This window comes from Vicugna pacos, chromosome 5 (assembly GCF_048564905.1).
Source record: "Vicugna pacos chromosome 5, VicPac4, whole genome shotgun sequence".
NCBI lineage: Eukaryota > Metazoa > Chordata > Mammalia > Artiodactyla > Camelidae > Vicugna > Vicugna pacos.
The window spans coordinates 95932241-95956914 of record NC_132991.1 but is presented as its reverse complement, the minus strand read 5'-3'; the positions used below and the strand labels follow the sequence as shown (position 1 = coordinate 95956914).

General features: G+C 65.4%; 1 protein-coding gene across 1 annotated transcript in view; it reads left to right on the top strand.

Moving 5' to 3' along the window:
• KIF1A (kinesin family member 1A) overlaps window positions 1-24674 on the top strand; it is an 85415-nt gene that overhangs the window by 55319 nt on the left and 5422 nt on the right. The window contains exons 27-44 of the mRNA XM_072962007.1: window positions 530-648; window positions 2559-2644; window positions 3676-3814; window positions 3930-4101; window positions 4243-4333; window positions 5753-5871; window positions 6889-6944; window positions 7633-7741; window positions 7973-8039; window positions 8146-8230; window positions 10466-10571; window positions 19671-19785; window positions 20792-20925; window positions 21928-21989; window positions 22289-22434; window positions 22930-23130; window positions 23590-23667; window positions 24527-24651. Of these exons, the coding sequence (XP_072818108.1) occupies window positions 530-648; window positions 2559-2644; window positions 3676-3814; window positions 3930-4101; window positions 4243-4333; window positions 5753-5871; window positions 6889-6944; window positions 7633-7741; window positions 7973-8039; window positions 8146-8230; window positions 10466-10571; window positions 19671-19785; window positions 20792-20925; window positions 21928-21989; window positions 22289-22434; window positions 22930-23130; window positions 23590-23667; window positions 24527-24651 (2010 nt within the window). The remainder of the gene's footprint in view (window positions 1-529; window positions 649-2558; window positions 2645-3675; window positions 3815-3929; window positions 4102-4242; window positions 4334-5752; window positions 5872-6888; window positions 6945-7632; window positions 7742-7972; window positions 8040-8145; window positions 8231-10465; window positions 10572-19670; window positions 19786-20791; window positions 20926-21927; window positions 21990-22288; window positions 22435-22929; window positions 23131-23589; window positions 23668-24526; window positions 24652-24674) is intronic.

Sequence of the window (24674 nt, the reverse complement as noted above, 5' to 3'; positions counted from 1 at the left end):
GGGCGGGGCTGACGTCCGTCTCAGCTGGCACCATGGAGCTCCCACCTGCAGTGTTCTTGGAGGGGCTCAGAATCATGAGCTGTATTCCTTCATCCAAGCCCCTCTTGGGGTCTGAGAGCATCAGGCACCACCGGGAAACAGGCGGGAGGCGGGGGGCTGCCAGGGCATCAGCACGAGCTTGAGGTCCCAGGTCCTCCTCCTTGAAGCAGGCTGAAACCTCCCTCCTCCACTGTTCTCTGCTCAGACCACCAGCTTCGCTGAGCTCAGCCCCTCTTGCCACTTCCTCTCTGCCCCCACCGTGCACACCTTCCTCCTCCTCTGTCCCCCGCCTCCTCTTGTCTCCTCTGCCGCTGTGGACCCCCCTCGCCTCCCCTCCCGGCCCCTGCCTGCCTGCCCGCCCGGCTGCTTGCTGCCCTGGCCGCCCCGCTTCGCTCTGCTCTGCAGTGTTGTGTCGTGAGCCCGGGCCGTGCTGCCGCCACCGCCACTCACTGCAAGGGTGGCCCTGACGGCAGCCTCTGCTTCCCCCCAGGGCCTTCGTGTACCTGAGCAACCTGCTGTACCCTGTGCCCCTGGTGCACCGTGTGGCCATCGTCAGCGAGAAGGGCGAGGTGAAGGGCTTCCTCCGCGTGGCCGTCCAGGCCATCTCAGGTGCGTGCGGGCAGCAAGGGCTGGCTCTGTCCCTTCACCAGTGGGGACCCCTGGGCGGGGAGCCAGCCTCACCCAGGCCCCCACTCCTCTGTCTTTTCGTGGCTTCCCGGATGGCTGCCAGGCTGATTCCCAGATGGGGCCTGCAGGAGAAACCCCGGTTGCCCGGCTCTTGGCTCTGGTCTCCTGGACTCTTCCTGATCAGCTGGGGCGGCCAGGGCTGTGCAGGCTGAGCCCAGGGCGGACTGAACCCACTCTGGTTCCAGTTCCCCCATCAGGCAGCCCAGGCAGGCCTGGAGACCCAGCCTGGCACAGAGGCGCCCTCTCCAGCTGCCCTCAGCCCCAGGACGGGCACGCCGGCTTCCCACCCTGGCCCCGGCTCCTCCCACCGCAGCCCCAGAGCCTCCCCAGCTTTGTCCCTCTTCGGACCCCTGGGCCTCCCAGGTGCTGGCCTGTCTGTCCGGAAGCTGCAGATCCTGCCTCCACTGTGGGCTGGGGGATACAGGCCCTTCTCTGCAGAGGCAGACACCCCCTCACTGCCCAGTCACCTTCCTGGCTCCCCACCTCCTGGCTGGGGCCCCAAGGCTGGTAGCTGCAGGGCATCTTTGAGCCTGGATTTGCTCCCCTGAAAATGGCGCTCCCTCTGACGCCGCCTACCGTCAGGAAGATGGAGAGGCCATTAGAGAACACACGCGGGAGCGCGGGGCCCGAGGGCCTGGTGCTCGCTGGAAGGCCTTGGGCCGGCGGCTCCTCGGGACCCCCTTTCCTCTTCAGGGCTTGGCTGCCCGGGCACCTCGGGGAGAGGACGGGCGGACGATCAGAGAGCCAGCTGCAGAGCAGCTGTGGCTGAGGCAGGCCTGGCGTGGGGTGTGAGCAGCCTGGGTGGCCTGCGCTCCCACGGCTGTCCCGTGCCACCCCAGCTGATCCCCCTCTGCCTGGGTAGCCTGGCCTCTTCGGGTGGTTTGGAGTCCACCCTTAGTCCACCCTGTGCCAAATTCTCACCTGCTTGTGACTCCCAGTCATGTCAGGTAGTGCTGAGACCCCTGGGGCCCAGCTGGGACGGGAGTGGGGGCGGCTCTAGAGAAGAGCCAGGTGACAGGGACGCTGGGAACGCCCAGTGTCACCCTCGTTCCTCGGGGGGGCCCTGCCCCTCGTCTCCAGGGGCCCTGTCCTCCCCGGACTCTTCCACGGCCCCTCCTGTCAGCGCCGCCCCCGCCGAGCCGCTGAACAGCCTGCTGTCTATGCAGTGTTTGGGCCACACCTGACTAGTGGCCACGGGGGAGGAGATGGGACTTAAAAAAGCCACCGATCCCTGCTTCAGTGGTTTCAGAAGCCACACCTGCCCCTGCGCCCACCATGGCGAAGGTCAGCTGGTCTGGGCTCCCAGCACCGGGCCCTTCCCTGGGCCGTGGTGGGACAGGGCTTCGTGCCCTGGGGCGGCCAAGGCGGAGAGCACGGTGGCGGCAGTGTCCCTGCAAGGCTGCAGAACGGAACGCTGGAGCCGCTCAGGTCTGAGGCCGCCTGGGGCGGCGTCCAGCCAGCGTGGCTGGAGCCAGGGGTCGAGGAGGCTGTCAGAAGCCAGATCTGGGGGTCCTCGGGCAGCAGGAGAAGGGTTTGGGTTCTGTCCCAAGCACAGAGGGGAGCCTTGAACGTTCAAAGAAGGGCTGTTGAGAGTGTGCTGGGCACTGAGCGTCCAGACGGGTGACGACGGCCGCAGAGGGACAGGCGTGGTTCCCAGATGTAACCAGGAGGACCTGGTGGGCAGGCTCGGCCTGTTGAGGTTCCTGTGTGCTCGGCCCATCCCGGCGGCTCTGCCTGGCCCTGCCACTGCTCCTGGGGACGAGCCAGGCCCCGACTGTCTGCTCCCCCCGGGGTGAGCTAGGCCCTGACTGCCCACTTGGTTTCCATTTCAGCTGATGAAGAGGCCCCTGATTATGGCTCCGGTGTCCGCCAGTCGGGAACTGCCAGAATCTCCTTTGATGACCAGCACTTTGAGAAGGTACCATGCACGCGTGGCTCAGCCATCGACACTGGAAGACAGGCCTCCAGCCCGACTCGCACTCCGGGCCAGCCGCGGGCGCGGGCTCCCCCTGGGGCTGTCGCTCGTCTTCCCTAGCAGAGCCTCGCGGTGCCCTGTCCCCACGTCTGACCTGCTCTGACCCACCGGGTCCATCTCCCCACCTCCAGCGTCTCCGTGTCTCATACCTGCGCTCCCCACCCGGCCCTTGGTCCAGGCAGGGGCACAGAGCAGGGATGCACCACAAGCTTCCGGAGCAGACTCCAAGACTTCTCCCCCTCTGGTTCCCCTTCTCGCAGGCTCCCTCCCCTGGGGGTTCCCCCAGAACCCCAAGTTTCCACCACTCTCTTTACCCCCCCACCCCTGACATCCCAGTGAGAACTAGGAACGCCCCCGTCAGGCCCCTCCACAGTCCCCACAGCAGGTGCTGGGGTGGCTCTGCTTTGGTGCCGAAGGACGAGGTGCTGCCCCTTCTGGTCCTCACCAGGGCACTGCCTTCCACCAGGGCGTCCCTTTCTGCTCTCTGGCGAGAGGGTGGCAGAGCAGGGTCCCACTCTGCCCCCAGACTGGGTGGTTCCTCCTCTCTCCTCCTTATGCTCTTTACTAACCCGACCCCCTCTGACCCCCACCCTGAACCGCAGTGCTCCTGCAGCCCTGAGCCCAGAGCTCCCCAACACTGACTCTCTTGGAGGGGTCGTCAGTGCTGGGGTGCACGGAGGGGGCAGCAGGAGGCTGTGCGGGCACCCGGTGGCGGGGTCCCTGGCCAGGGAGCTCAGGGGAGCGGGCAGGCCTGGCTGGGGTGAGGGGGCAGAACTGAAGGCCAGAGACCATTTCCCAGCCTCCTTTCCTGCTTTGCAGACTAACACAAGCCACGACGCACAAGAAACGAGGCCCAGGGAGGCGGGTGCCTGTCCGCGGCAGGGGCGGGCCAGGAGCTAGGCTCTGGGGTCCTCAGTGGGGCTGTGTTGGCCACACCCGGCTGGCTCCTTCTGACTCTGGTTCCCCATCTGCAGTTCCAGTCGGAGTCCTGCCCCGTGGCGGGGCTGTCGCGCTCCGGGACCTCCCAGGAGGAGCTGCGGATCGTGGAAGGCCAGGGCCAGGGCGCAGACTTGGGGCCCTCGGCCGACGAGGTCAACAACAACACGTGCTCGGGTGGGTCACCGCCGCTGCCCGACGGGCTCCAGGGTGACACCCCCTGGCCTGGAGGCACACGTGGTGCCAACCAGCCCTGAGCCCGGGCTCATGCCCCTCTGGTCTTGGCTCCCAGCAGCCGTGACCCCGGAGGGCCTCCTGGACAGTCCGGAGAAAGCCGCCCTGGACGGGCCCCTGGACGCCACCCTGGACCATCTCAGCCTGGGCACCACCTTCACCTTCCGTGTGACTGTCCTGCAGGCGTCCAGCATTTCTGCTGAATATGCCGACATCTTCTGCCAGTTCAAGTGAGCCTCTCCCCGGGCCGGGCTGTGCCGGTGGGCCTTGGCAAGGAGCAGGCCGTGCGGGGGCACCCTGGCGACCCCTGGTGGCCGTGGGTTCCCGTCCCTGGTCTCCGCACCTGCCAAACGTCTCCTCTTGCTTCACAGCTTTATCCATCGCCACGACGAGGCCTTTTCTACGGAGCCCCTGAAGAACACAGGGCGGGGGCCCCCACTCGGCTTCTACCACGTCCAGAATGTACGTCCTCAGAGCCCCCTTCTCCTTCTGCGGCTGATGGGCCCCTCCCCGGGTCTCCGGCTTTGCCCGGCCCCCCTGAGACAGCTGAGCTTCATTCGTGCTCTCGGCCCTCGGCCCTCTTCTGCGCACAGCCTTGTGCTAGGCGTGAGGACACCGGGCCTCCGGTGCCCGGCGGGGGCCTGTGGGCCATTGCTAGGCAGTGGGAGGCCTTGGTGGTCTAAGGCAGATCAGAGCCCTGAGAGCCCTCTGCAGCGAGCCCTGGGCAGACGTGGATGGGATGTGTCTGAGGTGGCTGGGGTTTGCGTTGAGGCCGGGGTGCTTGGCGAGGCAGGCCTGGCCTGGTGCTGGGGGCGAGGCAGAGGCAGAGCACACAGACAGCTGCAGGGACAACCTGGAGAGGCCAGAAAAGCTCCAGGCCCGGGAGTGCAGGGTCCTGGCCCGAGGACGGGATTTTTTTGGTGTGAGGCCGGAAGACGGGGCCACGATGGATCCTGCTGGGTGGCAAGCCCTTGAGGGCCAGGCTGGGGAGTGTGTTTGACTCTGAGCAGCCCAGCTGGTGGGTGTGTGGTCAGAGACGTCCCTTGGAGGCCCTGCTCCAAGGGCCCTGCGCATGTGGACTGTCCTGACCCCGGTGGAGGGGAGCTCCCAGTGGTTTCTAATCCAGGGAATCCAGGCCAGATCTGAAGGTGCGCTTGGAGCCGTTTCCCGGGCTGCGCTATGAGGCCCCACACCCTGGGGCTCCGACACAGAAAGCTGCTGCCTCTCAGCTCTGGGGGCTGGAGGCCCGAGACCCAGTGGGCAGGGCTGCTCCTTCCGAGGCCGGGAGGGAGAGTCTGCTCCCGCCTCTGCCCTTGGCTGTAGACGCCGTCTTCGCCTCAGGTCCTCATGTCATCTTCCCTCTGTGCGAGCCTGTGCCCTGCGTCCCCGTCTTACAAGGACACCAGTCACGTTGGACTGGGCTCATACCAATGACCTCATTCTAACTTGATTGCCCCTGTAAAGGCTTTGTCTCTAAACATGTGTGCTGGGGCTGGGACTTCAACAAACGGACCTGGGGGCAGACACAGCTCACCCGTAACTCTTGGTGGGGGGCCAGGGCCCGAGAAGGGTGAGATCAGGCTGCCGAGGCCCTTCCCCAGCTCTGTGTTCTGAAAGAGCAGCTGCGCCCGTGGCCCCCAGGCCCACCGTCTCGGGGAGGGAGCCTCAGTGCCGCTGCCCGGTGGCGTGCCCACTGGGTGTGAGACGGGAGGAGAGGCGGGGCTGGACGCACCCGGCTGAGGTGCGCCGTGCTGTCGCGTGGGCAGGGGTTGGCCCGGCCGGGGTCTCCGATCTGGGCCTGGAGTGCCGGGGTCTCTGTGACTCTCCTCTCTGTTCCTGACCACACATGGCCGTGTCCCCTCCCGCCTGCTTCACCCTCAGATCGCGGTGGAGGTGACCCGGTCCTTCATCAAGTACGTCAGAAGTCAGCCCATCGTCTTCGAGGTCTTTGGCCACTACCAGCAGCATCCGTTCCCGCCCCTCTGCAAGGACGTGCTCAGGTCAGCCGCCCGGGCACCGGGGCCGTGGGGGTCATCGTGGGGGTTGTGGGGTCATCACGGGGGTCGTGAGGGTCAGGGCCCCTCCCCTTCCGGGCCAGCAGGGCCGGCCCTCACCCTAGACAGGCCTGGTGGCGTCAGCAGAGCCATGTGCCTCCTAATGCCCCCCTCCCCATCAATGAACAGGGGGCCAGTTTCCCAGGTCGACAGGACCCAGAGCGGGTCACAGGCCCCTCCGGACGGAAGGGGGATTTTCTGAAGAGGTCGCTGTCAGCCCCTTGCCTCGGTTGGCCGTGGGCAGTGTCCCGGGGTTGAGGAAAGCCAGGCGCGGGGCTGGAGGAAGCCAGGTGGCCCACAGAGGAGGCGGCCTCTGCTGCCCACTCAGAGCTCTGGTGAAGGGCCCAGGTGTTCCGTCCCCCAGAGCCCTCAACACCTGAGACTGAAAAAGGGACGTTCGTCCTGCTCCCTCGTTGCTGCCACCTGCTGGGGGCTCGGAGGGTGCGTCACGACCGCCCACCCTACCCCGAGTCAGGCGAGAACCCAGGATGGGCGTCAGGGGCACCGGGACCCTCTGTTGCCTCCCACACCTCCCTGCGCTCTCAGCTGACGTGAGGAACCAGCGTGAAGCATCCGGGGTGCTGGGGAAAGAGAAGGGCCCTGAGAGGAGCTGGTTTTATGGCATTTGACCCCAGCAGCCTCGTCTGTGTTCGGGGTGCCAAGGGGGCTGTGTCCTAGAAGCCCCTGGACCAAGAACCAGCGTCTGACCTCACCCAGTTCTCCTGGCCTCAGAGGGCCTCCTGGGCAGGGTCTGAGGGGCCCTCCTCCTCCATCCAAGCTGGTGGGGGCCTGAGACAGGGCCTTTCTCAGGCCCTGTGGGAGGCAGGGGGGAGCAGGCCCTTGCTTGGGGTCAGGATGCTGCTGGTCCCCTCTGCCAGCTCCTGCCCTCGGCTCCCCGCTGCAGCTCAGCGTCCTGCGGGCACAGCCCTCTGTCTCCTCACACTGGCGCTTCTGTCTCCACAGCCCCCTGAGGCCCTCACGGCGCCACTTCCCACGTGTCATGCCACTGTCCAAGCCAGGTAGGTGGGACTCTCCTGCATGCACCCCCAGGCGGGTGGGTGCCGGGCGGGCAGGCCCTCCACAGCTGAGCACAGTTCTGGTGATGGCTCTGTGCTCTCCATGCTCCTGGGGCCACCCTGCACCTACTGGGCCTCGCAGGGTCCCCGTGGAGTGGGGGGCACAGGGTGAAGGCACAGGGACGCCGCTATGTCCTTCACCCCTTGCTCTGCACAGGGCAGCAGCGTGCAGGTCGGGTGCCTGCCCTGTGTCCCCGTGAGGCTGCCAGCAGCAGGCAGAGAGGCACCGGGGCCTCAGTGAGGCAGGGCCTCTGTGCTGGAAGCAGGTGTTTGGGAGCTGAAGCAGGCTGCGGCTGAAGGGGGTGCAGCGCTGGGCTCCGGGGCGGGTGCTGGGGCCTCCGACTGAGTGTGGCTGTGGGGTCTCAAGCCGCTGCCCACTCTTCAGGGGCCTGTGCCCAGGTGCATGTGGCCATGTGCCCCCCTCCCCGGGCACGAAGAAGCCAGCAGCCACATCTGTTCCCCGGGGTGGTCACCGAGGCCCGACTGCGCCCAGCGTGGGGCGTCTGGGTTGTGGGTGGGGACCTGCGAATGGCTTCTCTTGGAGGGAGACGCCCTCGCTGCTGCTGAATGTGCCCTCGGCACGTGATGGGTCAGTTTCTCATCAGTGCTTGCCTGTCTCCTGCCACCCCAGTGCCTGCCACCAAGCTCAGCACGCTGACGCGGCCCTGCCCGGGGCCCTGCCACTGCAAGTATGACCTGCTCGTCTACTTCGAGATCTGTGAGCTGGAGGCCAACGGCGAGTGAGTCCCAGCGCCCGGGCGGCCCGTGCTGGCGTCGGGCTGGCTTCCCCCGGGGTCGTGGGGAGGGCTGGGGCTGGTCAGGGTGGCCCAGCTGACTCGGTCTCCGTGGTCTGGGCCACCCACCGTCACCAGGGGGAGCAGCTGGTTTTTTCCTGTTCTCACCCTTTTCCCTCCTCGGCGCGGGTGCCTGTGCTGTGGGTGGGGCCCTCACCTCTCCTGTGTGTCTCCCAGTTACATCCCTGCAGTGGTGGACCACCGTGGCGGGATGCCTTGCATGGGGACCTTCCTGCTCCACCAGGTGCGAAGCCCTTTCTGCCCTTGCCCTTGCCCGCCCCCTGCTCCCTCCCCGACCCTGCGTGGCCCCCAGACCATCTGACCATGTCCTCTCTCCCGGTGCCTGGCAGGGCATCCAGAGACGGATAACTGTGACCCTGTTGCACGAGACAGGCAGCCACATCCACTGGAAGGAAGTGCGCGAGCTGGTCGTGGGTGAGTGAGGCGGGTGGGGGCTGCTCTGGGGGCTGGGCAGGGTTGGTGGGAAGAGCACAGACCCCCACCCCTACCCCCAGCCCCCGGGCCAGACGCCTGAGTTCTGACTGCAGCTCTGCTCCTGGTGCTGTGTGACTTTGGCTGAGTCACTTAGCCTCTCTGTGCCTCAGTGCCTCCCCTGAAAAGAAGGACCTGGATCCAGGAGATGACCCTACATTCCTATTTAATCACCGCATTAGTTTGCTAGGGCTGCTGTAACAAAGCAGCACGAACTGGGTGGCTTAAAACAACAGAAACGTACCCTGCCGTGGTTCTGGCGGCTTCCGTCGCCAACTATTTCATCTACCAGAAATGCTTCTTTCGCCAAGCTGTAAAGAGCTTGTCCACATTCCATTCAAGGACAGGGACAGCTGTCCACTCCCATGTGTCATCGGCTTGAGGCCACCGCCCCGCCCTGCCCTGGAGCTGCGGGTCCCCGGAGGCCATGTGTCGGCTGTTTCTGTGTCCAGTGGGCCGCGGCTCACGGGCAGTGTCCCTGGGACTCGCAGAGGCGGCTCTGAGGGTGTAGCAGCAGGGCAGTATGAGGGACCCATTGTCCTGCAGCCTGAAGTGCGGGATTGTGGGCAGGGAGGTGGTGGGGGCCCCAGGACAAATGCTTTTATTCTAGACATTCGGTGTCTGTCTTCACATGAGACAGAAAAAGGATAGAACAAACACACATATGCCCATCTCAGATGTTTTTAGGGCAAATCTAAAAGCAGTGCATCAATTTAAAGAAAAAGATTAAGCGGATGCCCAGCTCGCTGACTGACCCTCCGCACGTGGACGGGGACGGATGTCCGGGTGGGGCAGTGCCGCCTTCTCCTTGAGCCTGTTCTGCCTGGAGAGCCGGAGAGAAGGGTCTGCGCCTCCCGCTGACCTGGCTCAGGCCTGGGAGGGAGGCGACGAGCTTCCGTCCCTGGTGGAGTCTTTCCCTGACACCCCTCCCCGTTGCCCTCAGTCCTAGGACAGTGACTGGTGTCCAAGTGTGTACACAGAGGCCACACCCTCACTGGCCTTGGGGAAACCAGGCCCTGGTCCCAGGACCCCACCTTCCTCTCTGCTCCCCTTACCCCCAGGCTGCCTCCCTTTCGAAAATGCGAACAGGAGTGTTTGTCTACGTGGTTGAAAGGGATTTAGGGAGATGCTGGTATGGACGCCAGGCCCTCACTCTGGGTTCAGGGGTTCGGGCTCTGCCTCTGTGGGCTCCATGAACCTCGCAGGCCTGTGAGTGCGTGGCTCGGCCTGTCCGGGGCTCCCTGGGCATCAGCGTTTTGTCCGGCTCTGAGCCAGCAGAGTCCCTCCGCAGGGCCTCCAGGGGGCGGGAGGGGGCGGGAGGGGGCGAGGGGGGCGGGGCTGGCCCTGGCAAGCGCTCTTCCTGCAGCTGAACCCTCCGCAGCAGGGGGTCCTGGGGGGCCCACCCCCCTCAGCCTCCAGCCGCGGGGACACACTGCTGGGGGGACACTTTTTAGGAAGCCCTCGCCCGCCTCCTCCCAGAACTCAAATGTTGCAGGAGGCTTCCAGGAAGCGGAGCAGGCAGCCCTGGCTGCAGACGCAGAACCCCGGCCGAGCGCTGGGCTTTGCTTCGTCTCCTGGCGGGGAGGCTCGGTGACTCCTCTCTGGCTTAACAGAGAAAGCGAGCTAGTGCTTGTTCCTCAAGGAAGCAGAGCGGCCAGCTTAACCATCACCACCAGAGCAAGGCGTGAGGAGCGGGGCCGCCAGGCGGGAGCCCCAGCTGGCAGTGGTTCCGGCGCCTTTGCCGACGGAGCGGCCGCCGCGCGCCCAGCTTGGGCAGCGGGGCGGGGGGCCCTGCGGGAAACGCCCCCGCGGGAGAGGCTCACGCCGCAGACGGTGCTTCCCGTCTTTCTTCTCTAAACACAAGGAGAGGAGGGAGCGCTTTCCTCTCGTCTTGCTCAGGTTTCCTTGTCCAACAGGTAGCAGGGCCTGTGAGTTCTAGGGTGAGTGACTGGATTCTGTCCGTTGGGGCCGAGGGAGACAGTGAGGGGGTCATTTGTGACTGAGAAACCGAGAAACTCAGAACTCAGGCTTCCGGGAAGGTGGCAGAAGCCGGCGCCCAGGCCAGCTGCCGGCACTGTGGGGGCCTCTTGCCAGGTGCGCTTGTGGCCACGGGGAGCCAGTTCCCTTATGTGGCCTCGGGTTCGAGGCTCCAGTCCAGGCAGTTGCTCTTTCCTGTAGGTCGCATCCGAAACACCCCGGAAACCGACGAGTCTCTGATCGACCCCAACATCCTGTCTCTCAACATCCTCTCGTCTGGTTACATCTACCCGGCCCAGGACGACCGGTGAGTCCCCTCGGGGGGCGGCAGCAGGTCTGTTCCCAACTCCCTGGAGACGGTCCAAGTCAGGACCAGGGTGTGTTCTCAGTCTGCCCACCTGGCCACGTGGGGTCCAGCCACGCAGGCTGTGTCCGGCCCCAAAGCCTTCCAGGACCCCCTTCCTGACATGTCCAGGAATGGGTGTGGGGTGGGGGGGCTCATGGCCTCAAAGTCCCCGGCGAGATGGTCTGCACACTGTCCTGTCACCGGCTCATGCATTCACCTGGCCCGTTCAGTCGGTCATCTGATGGAGGGGTTGCGTGGGCGTTGCTGGTGGATGAGTTGGGTCCTGCCCTCAGGAGTACCGTGGGTGGGTGGGCAGCAAGGGGCAGCGGGTGGACAAACAGGCCTGGGTTTCCCAACCGCACTGCTGCGGGCAAGTCTGTACCCTCTGCAGGGGTCCTCAGGCGGGGGTCTTGGAGGAGTTCAGAGCTGCACTGGGTCGGCAGTCTGGCGTCCCGGGGTGGGGGCGTGCCCACTGGCATGGCTTGGCACACGCTCCTTGTCACTGGGCTGTTCCTTTCCAAGCGCCCTGGTGATGGCCACGGTGTCCGCAGCTGGGCAACCTGAGCTCGACCGCACCTGGGGCAGCGGATGGGGCGCGGGAGCCCCTGGGGCCCCCCAGCCATCCATGACATACCAGCCCTGTCTCGTTTGCTAGGCTGGGCAGGCTCGAGGAGGAGGCATCAGGGGGCCGAGCAGGGGTGGGCAGCTCCCGGCTGCTGAGAGCGGCCCTCTTGGGGGGACGTTGGCAGGCTTGGCTGTGTCTCAGATGCTGCTTTCCTAGGGGTCTGGGGACATGGGGAGGATGCCCCTGAGACCCGAGGGCTTGACCTGGCCCCTGAGGCAGAGGCCGAGAGCTGGTCCTGAGCGCGAACGGCGGGTGGGCCCACAGCCCTACGTCTTGAGGGCTGGATGTGCTTGGAGCGGGGTGGGGGACCCCAGCCTTGCAAGGAGAGCCAGATCCTAAGGACAGAGGGTCCTGGGCCCAGGTGGAGCGCGTCTTCATAGGCTCCCCGGAGGGTGGGCATAAGGAAACCATTCTGCAGCGTGGGCAGCTGGGGGGCAAGGGCAGAGACCCCAGCAGGGGCAGGCATGGCTCTGGTTCCAGCCTTGCTCAGGAACCTTCCAGAAGGAAGTCACCCTGTGCGTATGCCCGGAGGAGGGAGGGGCCGAGGTGAAGAGTGCTGGGGGTGCCCCGCACGCAGCGGCGCCCTGGCAGGCTGGCTGGGCTTACGGGGGGTGGTGAGACACAGTGTGGGTGGGCCTGACGCCGTGGGAACACACCCTGGGGACACTGCAGAGAGGGCCTGGCGCCCCCACGCAGGCTGCCCTGAGGGACATGGGCTGTGCCTGGGCCTTCAGGGGCAGGGACCCCGGGGAAGGTGGGCCCGGCAGGGCCTGTGCCACAGGGAGGGGAATGTCTGCCGCGCTGAGTCCACTTTGAGCTGGAGGATGCGCTCAACATTCCCCCGACTTCTGACCCTTCCTTTGCCCTGGAAACGCCTAGATTCTTGGGGTGACAAAGGTGGTGGGGGGTGGCTTTGGGCCTCTGCCCTGCACTGTCCCTCTGCGCTGAAGTGTTTCTGGGTTCCCATCCTCCGACCAGCACGGCTGCTCGGGGCACGTGGGGGCCGCGTCTCAGGCGCAGTCCTTGGCAGCTTAGGAGACTGCGCTGGACCTGGGCTCAGTGGGGTTTGGCTAGACAGCTTCGCCCCGTTCCTGGAGGCCCGAGGACTCGGGCTTCCGTCCTGCGGCCTGGGGGCTGTGGGGAGCGAGGCCCAGACCCCCAGGCCCAGGGGTGGAGAAGCACGCACATGGGCGGGGCCGGGGACCTTGCCTGCAGCCGCTTTGGCCCTGCTTGGCTCCTGCCGTGCTGCACAGGCCAGCACAGCCCCACCCCAGCCCTGCCCGGAGCAGCCTCAGGGACCTCTTAGTGGTTGTCCCCAGGCAGGCTCTGTTCTGAGGCTCCCCAGGGCCCTCCTCTTCCCTGGACCATGGCTGGCATCCTCGGAGCTGTGATGGGCCCGTCTGGTCTGACGGCGATCAGGCCGGCCCTTCTCCCCCGCAGGCGCAGAGGCTCTGAGACCCAGGCCTGGCTCGGGCCTCAGAGCCTCGGGCTGCCCACCTGCTTTGCTGCGGCCTTGGCCTCCTCCCGCTCCAAGGCCCCACGCTTGCCGCCTTCCCCGGCTCAGAGTGGGCCTGCCGCCGCGGACGGCTTCTCTCCGCGCTGCCCCGCTGCCCCGCTGCCCAGTGCCCGGCCCTGCCCTCACTAACCTGTGATTGTTTGTGTTTTGCAGGCAGTTTCTTGATTCGGACTTGCCTAGGTATCATTCGTGCCCCTTGGTTTTATTTCAGCCTCTCCTCCCCGTTCCCACGGCCCTGAAATTTCATTTCAGCTTCTGGATCCCTTCCACACTTGCTCCCCTCTCCCTCCTGTTCCTCCCACCTTCCTCGTTAGTTCATTTCCTTGGAACTCTTCTTTGTTTTTAATTCTTTACGGCTTTCTTCCCGTCACCTTCCCTTGGCTGAGCCTCCGCCCCACTCTTGATTTTGCTGCTTTGGTAGTCCCCTGCCTTTCCTTAGACGCTGGCTGGCCTCCTGCTCCCCCGCCCCAGCCCTGCCCGCCCCTCCTCTCACCCTCCCCGAAGAGCGGGAGCAGGGGTCTTGCATGTGGGCCGGTCTGGTGGCCAGGCTGCCTCCGCTGCCCCCGCCCCACTCCCTGCAAAGTGAAAGAGAAAAGACGGGGAAGGGGCCGTGGTGGGTGCAGGACCAGGGGCAGACAGGAACAGCCCGGCCGGAGACCTCCACACTGCACCTCCCACCCTGGGTGTGAGCCCCTCGCCCGGCCAGGTGGGCGACTCCAGCCATGCTCCTGGTGTGGCTGCCACACGCCCTTTTAGAAGTAGGTGGGGGTAAAGTCGTCAAGAGCCCAGGCTTTGCAGTCACTCAGAGGCACGGGCTCCTGGGCCAGGGACCGTGGATCCCTCCCCACCTTGAGTGAGGCCCTGGCCCGCGGCGGCCAGCTGCAGGGTCTGGAAGACCCTAGGGATGGACATCACGGTCCCTAATCCAGGCTTGTCTGTGAGACTCTAGTCTGTTCCTGGTGAAGGGTCAGGGCCGTCGCCTTCTGGGTCCCTGTGGGGGGTGCTGTGGGTCCCTGTTTTGAACGCTGAAAGGAGCAGCAGGGAGGCCCCCACAGGAGCGTCTGAGTCTTCAAGCTGCAGGGAGGGGGCAGGGCGGTGCCTGCCCTTTTCTGGACGGAGCCCCAGGCCAGGGTGGGGGCACAACAGGCCCTTCTGAGGCTAGTTTCCTTGTAGGTCACGGCTGTGATAGTCAGCACAGACGGTCACTGCGCATGTGCCCCGGGCAGTCGCAGCAGAGGCCCCGCGGGGCCGCGAGCAGGCCGCGGTTCCTTTGGTGTGTTCCCGAGGGCGCGCACACACAGGCGTCTTCTCCAGGAGCAGATCTTTTGCAAAGGCAGCTGCAGGCCCTCCCCGGGGACACCAGCTTGGTGAGGCGGAGACCCTGTCAAGGGAAACTGCGGTGGTGGCTGCACCGGAGGAGGGTCACAGCCCTGCAGGGTGGAGAGCAGGGACCTGGCTCTCTGGGGCAGTCTGGAAGGCTCCCTGGAGGTGGCGGCCTGCTCGCTGGTCCTGGAGGGGAACGGGCTGGCTGAGGCGGCTGCAGCCTGCCTAGGAAGGCTCTGGGGTGGGATCCCATCTGCTCAGGTTCATCCCTGGGGTGGACCCGGTTTAGCGCCTGTTTCCCTGATGAGTGGAAACTTCCAAGCCCATCAGTACGACTGCACGGTCGCGGGTGTGTGTGGACATTTTGTTCAAGTTTGCATTTCTACAATGGCCAGCACGATAGAGGCGTGCTCTGGCTGGTCTTGGACACCCCCCTACAAATATCTTGCTCCTCCAGGAAGGTTCTGGGTAAAATGGAAACATACCCTGTGGCCAAGTGGAGACATGGCACCAGGGAAGGAGGGGGTCCTGTTTCCCTTCTCAGCAGGGCCTCCTTCGCCAGCCCCAGGCTTCACGAGGACCTCACCCCTGCCCCTGAGCAGGAGGCCCTGTCCCCAATTTCAGAGGTGGGCTCACTGGCCCCCAGTGGACTTGGCCTCCAAGAGGGGGCTCGGGGTGCTGAGAGGGAGGAGGGGTCAGAGCCCTGAGACGGGCTGGTGCCTCCTTCCCAGGCCCCGTTCTGCAGGGCAGGAAGCCCCTGTGCCGGGTGCCCCTACGTCGGGTCCGCCCCAGGCATGAACTAGAGCAGATGGGACAAGCGGTGATGGACGAAGGGTCTTGTCCCAGACTCCTGGGCTGAGTGGGGCCCCGGGGCTGCACTGACTGGGCTGGGGAGGCCTGGCTGTGCCCTTGGCTGGCTGTGTGAATACGGGCAGGTGCAGAATGCCCTGGAACCTTGTTTTCTTCCTCCCGGTTAATGGGGAGTCTGTTGGGCCTTGCCTGAGGAGGCTGTGAGGTTAAATGAGGTGATGCACACAAAGCTCTCGCAGGGGCCTCGCTTCTGCAGCTCTGTTCCTGACCTTGTCAGCGTTTAATTGAGAACACTCCTAATTAATTTGAAGCGCATAGCTCCTGAGCAGAAAGCCTACTGTTTGTACTAACCACTCCCGTCTTGCCAAAGGAGCCCCACTAAGACACGAGGGTCTCACACGCACAGCTCAGAGCCGCCCAAGACACGTGCAGGTGAGGAGGGGGTTTGGGACACCACCACGGTCTGCGAAGAGTCCGGTCACACTTGCCACCCTTCTGCGCATCCTCCAGGCTCACGCTCCTGCCCGGGCTGCCGGGTTCCAGCTCCCAGAGCAGAAAGGGCCCGCCAGCCCCTCGAAGGTGTGGACTGTGAAGGAGGGGCTGGGGGCAGGGCAGCCCGCGGCGACCCCCACCCTTTCCGCCAGGCACGGGGTCGGATGCCCCAAGGGGTGCCGCAGCCCCCGGGGAGGGGTCCAGTTGCGTCTCCCCTTCTGTCCCGCCGGGCGTGCTGTCTCCGGGGCCACAGAGCCCCTCGTCCACTCACCCACCCGCACCCGTCACGTGTGAGCCGCATCCTTCCAGGCGTCAGGAAGGGGAATTCAGGCCTAAGCCGGGAATGGTCTGTCCCCAGGAAGCACAGAGCCTGGCCTGGGACTTCATTTGTCCCCTCTGCTCTCCTTCCTCCGGCCGTGCGTGTGTCTGGTCCGACGCTGAGCAGAATTCCGAGGCTGAGGTTGGGGGCCGCCCCTGCTCTTAGCTGCGAGCCCGCGCTCCGGGGTCACGCCCCCACTGGACGGGGACTGTCCTGGCTGCAGCCCAGGGGCTCAGCCCTGGCAGCCTTCCCGTCAGGTCATTTTCCCCGAGAACCTGAGCCACTCCTGACAGTGACACTCTTTCGAGAAACGTACTTCCCGGAGCGTGACGAGCTTCTGGTTGAAACCTTGAGTGTGAGATTTAATTTTCGGATTCTCAGCAGGCCCTTCCGCATCAGGACGCCCACCGTGGCTGCCTGTTGGCGCACAGGGCTGTGACGCTTGTCTTGTCTGAATGTGCTCGGATGGGCCCTCGGCAGCAGGTGAGGGACAGTCACATACAGAGTAACCAGGCGCTTGTGGTGGGAGCCTGGAGAGTCCATGGCAGCCAGCTGAGATGAGGACCAGCCCCCAGGCCCCCTGCAGCCGGCACATTGTGCGCAGGCGGGGCGAACGCGGGCTCCCATTCCACGAAGCCGAGAGGAAACGGAGCACCCGCCCACGACCCGCGGCCTGCTGGTGGCCGGGCCGCTGCCCGCCCGCACGGTCTCAGCCCTTGTGAGCTAGAATCGAGATGGGAAAAACGTTTTACAGCATATGACATTTTCTTTGTCAACAAAACTTTTTAAGTGAGTTTCCAGTTTTCCCCCCACAGGTCCTCGCGTGTTTGAGGGCCGAGCTTTATGTCCTGGAGCTGCGTTGGGGGCAGCCCTGTTTCCGGGCTCCTGGCTGGAGGAGAGCCACCAGGAGGCCTCCTTGTCCAGGACCACGTCCCTGCCTGGCTCGAGGTGGTCCGAGTCAGGAAGTCAGCTGGAGGCTCTGGATGTGGACCAGCGGGTCCTGAGAAGAGGGGTCCCTGGCTCCTGGGCTCCCCCGCCCCAGAAGGGCTGTGCTCACAGGCATCTTCTGTCCAGCAGGGACCCACAGGACCCCCCACAGCTCCGTTGTGCACGCAGCCTGGCCCGCCCACTGCCCCTTTCTCTGAAACAGGGTGCCAGAGCACAGCACACAGTTTGAAGGGCAAAGGACTGGAAGTCCCGGGCAGGGGCCTGGGACGGCCTCGCTGGAGGGAGGCACGGGGCTGCCCCTGTTCCAGACCTGTTTCCCCGGAGTGGGCTGAATCCAGAGAGTCCGTGGGGTGACGGGCTGAGCCGATGGGGAAGCTTGGCTGCTCTGCTCGAGAGGCGACCCCACCCCCGAATTCCTACCTCCATGGGTTGGGGCCTGAGGACCTGCCTTTCTGACAAGTTCCCAGTGCTGGTGCTGGGGTCCAGGGACCCCATGTCTGGGCCACAACTTCCTCTCAGATTATTTTGGGGGCTGCCTGATTGTCACTCGGGCAGAGTGAGCCTCACTGCAGGGGGTGGAGGTGCCCTCCCTGGGTGACCTCACACCCAGAAAGACCCCAAGAGGGTCCTGTGCCTCTTCATGCTCAGGGGTCCTGGTGTGGTCGCCATACCTCCCAGGCACATCCTGCAGGCACAGGGGCTCCGTCTCAGCCCTGCTGAGTCCTGCCGCATGATCGAGGGGTACCAGCCAGGGCCTCCCACACCCTGCAAGTTCAGGGCCTCCCACGTAGCTACCTGAGTCCCACGTGGGGGGCTGCCACTCGGCCACCCTGCTGAGGCGGGCTCCACTCAGGGCACTTGCAGGGGGAAGCAAGCCAGCAGTGTTCTTTAGCGATGTTGGAGGCAGGCGGATGGAGGGGGCAGCACTGAGCCAGGCCCTGGGCCAGCAGGAGGATTTGGGGCGGGCCTACGGGAAGCGGGGTGCTCAGGCTGGGCCCAGCGTGCCGTCGGGCCTCCTGGGGCAAGGGCTCATGATAACCGTGGTGCTGCTCAGGTCCTGTTCTCAGCTCTTCACTAGCTCCCTTAACCCGAAGGACGTCTCGACGCGGCAGGGACAGTGACTGCCCACTGTCCACCCAGCAGGCAGGGCACAGGTGTCCGATGATAGGCCGAGGCATTTGGAGCTGGGCTGTCGGGGGGGCGTTTGTTCTGGGCTGAGCTGCAGTGGGCCTTGGGCTCTGTCCGCAGGCCTGGCCTCTCAGAGCTGGGGCATTTGGGGACTCGGGGACAGAGGGCATCCCTCTGGGTCAGGGTTGTGTCTCCAGGGATGCCTGCCTGGTCCTGCTAGGGAAGGACCCAAGGCTCTTGCTGTGGATACGGGGGAAAGGGGCGCCTGCAGTGCCTGGGCTGGGGGCTCGGAGTGGGCTGTGCCCTCCTTGAGCCCCCCACCCCCGTGGGCCACGTCTGGGCCTCAGGGACAGCGGTCAGCAGCCTCGTGGCCGGGTCGACATGGCGCCCGCCTGCTCCGTCAGTTAGCTGGTCTCTGGCCGGGTGATGGCGCGTGTTCTGACGTGAATTTCTTCTGTGTGTGTACGTGTGTGTCCTGGCCGCCTCACCGTTAGCGTTTCGTTCGGAAGTGACACTAGGTACAGCTCCCTTTTCTCCTCCGCGCTCACGTGCGTGGCCTGTCCTCTTCTGATTTTCAGTTCCCTCTCTCCTCCCGATGTCTCCCTGCGCTCTCTGCCCATCCTCTGGTCACCCCGCTGTCCTCACGTCCTTCCTCCGGCTCCCTGTCCTCGGTGACGTGTCCCACAGCTGCCCTGCCCTGTCCCGCTGCTTCTCCCGCGCCCTGGACCACGCCCTGGAGAGACGGTGGCCATGGAGCTGTCCGCCCCAACGTGGCCCCTCTCCTCCGCCCTCTGCACTCCTGGGTGGGGCTGGGTCCTCCAAAGGGACCCGGCTGTGTCGGGGCGTGTGCTGCGGCGTGGCTGCTGGTGTGGTCGTGTTTCCTAGCTGTGTCTTTGTGAGGATGCTTTGGATGGGAACCGGGCGAGGCTGGGGGCTGCCCGACGGGCCCCGGTGATGCAGCCACGTGGTGGATTGAGGCAAATTCCCACCTCAAATATGGCAGTCCTAAACAAAGCTGCGCCTGGCCTAAGGTGAGAATTTAGGAGCTCTGCAGTGGGAAGTTGAAACAGCAGGGAGCCTGCCCCAGAGCGGAGGCCACCAGGCCATCTGTGGTGCCAGCACCCTGGCCCCGTGGCTGCTCGAGCTACCCTCGGGTTTTCAGGCCAGGCCACTGGCTTACACTTGGGTCATTGCCTTCCAGGCTAGAGAGTAGGGAAAGAAGTGACCACTGCCTGCTCTGTGCTGTGTGGGACCCACCTCTCACAGGGCCTGCCCGTGGTGGGCAGAGGCCATGAGGTCTGCAAGGGACCACCCCGGTTTCCAACCCCAGCATCCTCCCCCGAGGGCGAGTCGGTTGGCGGAGGAGATGGCCCTGGAGAGTTTTGGCAAACCCGGGCAGGCTCCTTCAGGTCCAGGGAGAGGCCGGGGTGCCTCCTAACTCCGGTTGAGGCCAGGTGGAGCCGGCCACCCCCTCCCACCGTCTCCCCACCACCCTGTCTCTGCTCTGTCTGCTCCCATCGTCACAGCTCCCTTTGCTCCTCCATCCCTTCTCTCTCCTCTCCGCCTTTCCTACCTCCTCTTCCCCATCCTCTTATCCTGGCCTCAGCTCCAGAGCCAGGGGCTGAAACCTCCCACCCTCTGCCCAGGGTGGAGCTGAGAGAGCTCTGAGGCTCTCCTGGTGGTGGCTGGAGTCCCCTCCTAGGCCTGGTCCTGAGTAAGGAGGGGTCTGTCCTCCCTGGACACCGACACCTGGGCTTCCGTGCCTACGGCCCCAGCGGCTCTCCCTGCGGGTGGCCCATGCGTGTCTGTCTGTCTGTGTCTGTGTGTCTGCATGTCCCCATCCCTGCTGAGAGCAGCCCACACGCTGTTATCTTTTACCTCGTCTCTGCTTCCTTCCAGGACCTTCTACCAGTTCGAGGCTGCGTGGGACAGCTCCATGCACAACTCCCTCCTGCTGAACCGGGTCACCCCTTACCGAGAGAAGATCTACATGACCCTCTCTGCTTACATTGAGGCAAGAAACCTATGCCCAGGGCATGCCACCAGAATCACCTGTCCCCAGACCTCAGCTGCCTGCCAAGGGACAGTGAGGGTGCTTGTTAGCCCTGGACAACCCCAGTCACCCTTGTTACCTTCTCAGAGGACTTCTAAAGTCCTCGAGTTAAGTCTGTGTAATTTTAACGGCAGTGCTCACAGTTAACCAACTCTGTTCTGCGGTCTTTAGTGTGTGGGTTTGTCCTTGGGGTTGCAAGATGGCTGCAGAACCACCAGACATTGCATCTATGTTCCAGGCAACATAAAAGCAGAAGCTTCCCCTTCCCTCTCGCCAGGGTCCCCGGCTGTGACCTCCCCTCAAAGTGCAGGACGAGGCTGGGAGTGCGGGCGTTTCAAGCGGTGCAGGGTAGTGAGGAATCTGGGTGTTTGGGGTCCGCAGCCAGCAGGACGGTTGAGGCGAAGCCATCCACCCCTGCCCCCAGAGCCTAATTACTCTGGCTGTGATGTGGGGACCCACGTGCTGCCCCGGGGGTGAGGTGTGCTCAGGCCCCCAGCGCTGAGCCCCGGGACACGTCAGTGATGTCAGCAGTGACCCCCGAGCCTCAGGACAAAGCACCTGCTGTAAGACGGCACCGTGTTGGCTGCGAAGTCATTCCTGTGGCGTTTTAGAGTCAAACCCTGGGTTCAGACAGGACCCCGTCAGACCCTCACGGGTGTCGGGGGGTGTCACCCCAATTTCACGGTGAGGCAGCCAAGGCCCATGTCTGGATGCTTGGGGCCCCTACACGGATGTCCGGACCCCCGGCAGCCCGGTGTGTGGCTTGCTTTCTGAGGGGAGTTGGCTTGAGGCGGGAGTGGCGACCCTCCCCACCTGGGGCCCCGGAAGGTCTGGGGCTGGGGTTCAGTGCGGTGCCTCTTGTGCCGCGGGGCGGGGGTGGGGCGGGGGCCGCGGCGGTGGCGGGGCCGGGGCCGGGCCAGGCACCCTGGGGCGTCCTGTGTCTGAGCCCCTCCCCTGGCCCCCTCAGATGGAGAACTGCGCGCAGCCGGCCGTCATCACCAAGGACTTCTGCATGGTCTTCTACTCCCGCGACGCCAAGCTGCCTGCCTCGCGCTCCATCCGCAACCTGTTTGGCAGTGGGAGCCTGCGGGCCTCAGAGAGGTGAGCCCGCCGGGTGGGCAGAGGGGCTGCCTCATCTGGTGCCCAGGCCACGGTGAGAACCAGGCCAGGCTCCGCACTGGGCAGCCTGTCGGGTGACGCGCTCCGGGCCGGCTGGCCCCATGGGAAGGTGGACCTGCCCAGTTCCTGGCCAGCCCCCTGCCCTCGGGTCCCTCTCCCCCGGCCCTGATGTCGGGGTCAGTGAAGGCCACGGGGCACTGGTGGGGACACCGATGTCACGGTGGACGAGCATGAGAGAGCCGGGATCCGCCCACAGGGAGCAGCAGGAGGCCTGAGGTGTCCACTCTGGGGCCTCGTGGGTGGCCTTGGAGTCACACTCACCCGTTGCATGGTGACCTTCCTCCCCAGGGCCACAGGATCTGTGCAGCTGGGACTGCTCACCCCAGCACAGTTAGAGAAACTGGGTGATGTGGGGCTGGGTGGGAAGGGGGCTCTGGGCAGAGCTTCCCAAAGGGCATGTGCTGAGCCGGCGCCTCCTGGAGGCTCGCAGCACTTGGGGGGGTGGGTCGGACCTTCCTGGGGGGTGGGGAGGAATGGCTGAGAATGTTGAGGCAGGGAGGAGGGGCCCTGCCCCAGCAGCAGGACCCGCCGAGGGTGCCGGGTCATCACTGGTCAACTCAGGGAGGCTCCCCACACGCTATCTCGTGGTCCCGTGTCCAGGACACTCTGGGAGAAAGGAGTGTGAGGTCAGGACTGAATGGCCCTGGGCTGGCTGTGACCCTCTCGTCCAGGAGGTCACCTGGTGAGCACAGGCCCCTCTCCATGAGAGTGTTAGTGGGGTGCCCTTGGAAGCATCAGTCCCTGGAAACGGGGGCCTAGAGGAAGGCTGGGATGGGGACTTCAGCACAGGGACTGCATCACAGGGACCCTGGCAGCCAGTACCCTGCACAAGGCCGCCTGGGCAGCCATGGGACTCGTGCCCAGTGCACACCTGTTTGTGATGAGAGTCGGAGCCCGGCTGACACGGCCCCCTTCCCCCCGCAGCAACCGCGTGACGGGCGTGTATGAACTCGGCCTGTGCCGCGTGGCCGACGCAGGCAGCCCAGGTAGGCACCTGCCCTGCCCTCCGGCCCGGGCGTGGGGTGGGGCACTTCGTTGGGAGTCAGGGAATCTGGTCCCCTGGGGAGACTCGGGGGGTCCCTCACCTGTGACCTCCGGAGCTGTTGAGGCTGGAGGACACGGCGAGTGAGAGAGGAAGGGGGAGGAGGTGGCAGCAGTGACCTGGTGGACGCCTGCCGTTTAGCTCCCGGGTCGAGGCTGGCCTGGCTCTGGGGGCCGGGTGGGGCCCGCTGTCTCCGGTGGGTGAGCCCACAGTGGGGCACATATTCCTGGGCATCCCCTCCAGGGATGCAGCGCCGGCGCCGGCGGGTGCTGGATACGTCTGTGGCCTACGTCCGAGGCGAGGAGAACCTGGCAGGCTGGAGGCCGCGGAGTGACAGCCTCATCCTGGACCACCAGTGGGAGCTGGAGAAGCTGAGTCTCCTGCAGGAGGTGAGTGTGTCCGCGCCCGCCAGGCACTACTGGGATGGCACACGTGACCCTCAGACTGCCTGTCACAGGGCAAGGGGCTCATGACAGCACGGCCTCTGGATTAGAGCAGAAGGTTTACTTCCAACCCAACCACAGACTCTCGGGCATGTAGACGGGATGAGAAAGGAACCTGGAAAGAAAATGGTCGGGAAAGCCAGCGTCTGGCCGCCGGGGCTGACCGCTGGCCCAGGACGCATGTGGGAAGCCTGCATTGGAGGCCTGGGTCCACCCTCAGGGCCCCTCCCAAGGCCATGGCTGCAGAGCTCAGGGCCCCATCAGGGACTTGGGGGCTGTGTCCATCTGCTCACTGTGGGCACACGGGGCGCGTGAGGCCGGAGACCGACACGACTCTCAGGGCTGCCGGCTCCGTTTCACACACCGCGGCCCACGGGCGAGGCGGGCCCGCCACTCGGGGAGAGTGCAGAGGTGAGGCCGCACCCCTGCTCTGCCGCGCAGGTGGAGAAGACCAGGCACTACCTGCTGCTGCGAGAGAAGCTGGAGGCCGCCCAGCGGCCCGGCCCCGAGGCGCTGTCCCCCGCCTGCAGCGAGGACTCCGAGGCCCGCAGCTCTTCCAGCGCCTCCTCCCCACTCGCGGCTGAGGGCCGGCCATCGTCCCTGGAGGCTCCCAACGAGAGGCAGCGGGAACTGGCCGTTAAGGTGGGCTGCAGGCAGGCAGGCAGCCACCCTCCTGGCCCTTAACTGCTGCCAGTGACCCGTCCGGACCCCTGGGACTGGGAAGAACGAGGGTCCGCGGAGTTACCTTGCCCCTCGCCCCGACCCCACCCTTTTACAGCCAACTACCCAAGCAGTGACGTGCCCTCTCTTGATTACCTGTGCTGATGGGGAGCTCACCACCTGCATCCAGAACTGGTCCTCTCTGCTGCTGGGTGGCCACGGGGAAGGCCTCCCGCACTTCGAGTGATGCCACCCCCTCCCCCACCCTTGCCCAGGCCCCAGGCCTGCCCTGGGAGGCTTCCACACTCGGCCCCTTAACCTGGGAGGGTGGAGGTGCGGCCCACCTTGACCTGGGTGCCCGGGCCCCTGGGCCAGTCGCCCGTGTCTGGGGCAGAGCCAGGTCCTGGGAGGCTCCTGACCGGGCGTTCGCTCTCCCCGCAGTGCTTACGGCTCCTCACCCACTCCTTCAACAGAGAGTACACCCACAGCCACGTCTGCATCAGCGCCAGCGAGAGCAAGGTGGGCGTGGGGCCGCCGTCGGGGCCCTTGTGGCCGACAGAAGCCCCCATCCCAGTCTGGAGAAGGAAATAAGGGTTTTCTTAGAAGCACACCTCTCACAGCCTAGAAGGGGGCCTCAGAGCCAAGGGCGGGTTTCCCAGGCCCGAGGCTGTGAGCCAGGCCTGTGTCGGGGTCCCTGCCGGGCAGGGAGTGAGGGGCTGGCTGGGTCCAGTCCTGCCCCGGGTCCTCCCTGGCTCCCACTCGTCCCAGTCCCTTGTCCTGCTTGGCCTGGCCCTCGCCCAGCTGCCACTATCCTGGGCTGGTCAAGCCCCCTCCCCTTGGCTGTCCTCCTTTCACCTGGGGACCCGTCCTGGTCTGCAGCCTCGTACCCTGTCCCAAAGCTGGCAGCCTGTGTGCTGCCCTCCACGGAGCCTCTGCCGGCTGCTCCAGGCTTCCCACACCCGGACTTCCCTCCCGGCTCCCTGGCCCCTCACCAGTCTCTCACCCCTGCACACCCCCATGCCCGGCCTCTGTCCTCTGTGCTGGCCTCGCCCTCTGCCCGAGGCTGTCAGGCTGCACGTCCTGAGGGTGGGGCTCAGAGGCTACACTTTCCTTGACCCCCCACCCACTGGTCCCCACTCCATCTTTGCCGCCCTGCAGCCTCAAATCCCCCCTTAAGCAGGGCAGAGCCCAAAGCCCTGGGAGGGGCGGTCAGGGGTGTGGAGGGGCTGGGAGGCGCTGGGGAGGGGCTGGGAGGAGGGTCTGGCCTGCAGTTGGGATGGAGATCACCTTAAACGGAGGTGAAACGCAAGCAAACGTGCAGGCCCCCACCTGCCGAGGCCCCCAGGCCGTCCCTGATCAGGCCCTCTGTCCTCCGCAGCTCTCCGAGATGTCTGTCACCCTGCTCCGGGACCCATCCATGTCCCCTCTGGGGGCGGCCACGCTCACCCCCTCCTCCACCTGTCCCTCTCTGGTCGAAGGGCGGTACGGAGCTGCTGACCTGAGGTAAGTGAGCTCCAGGCTCCCCG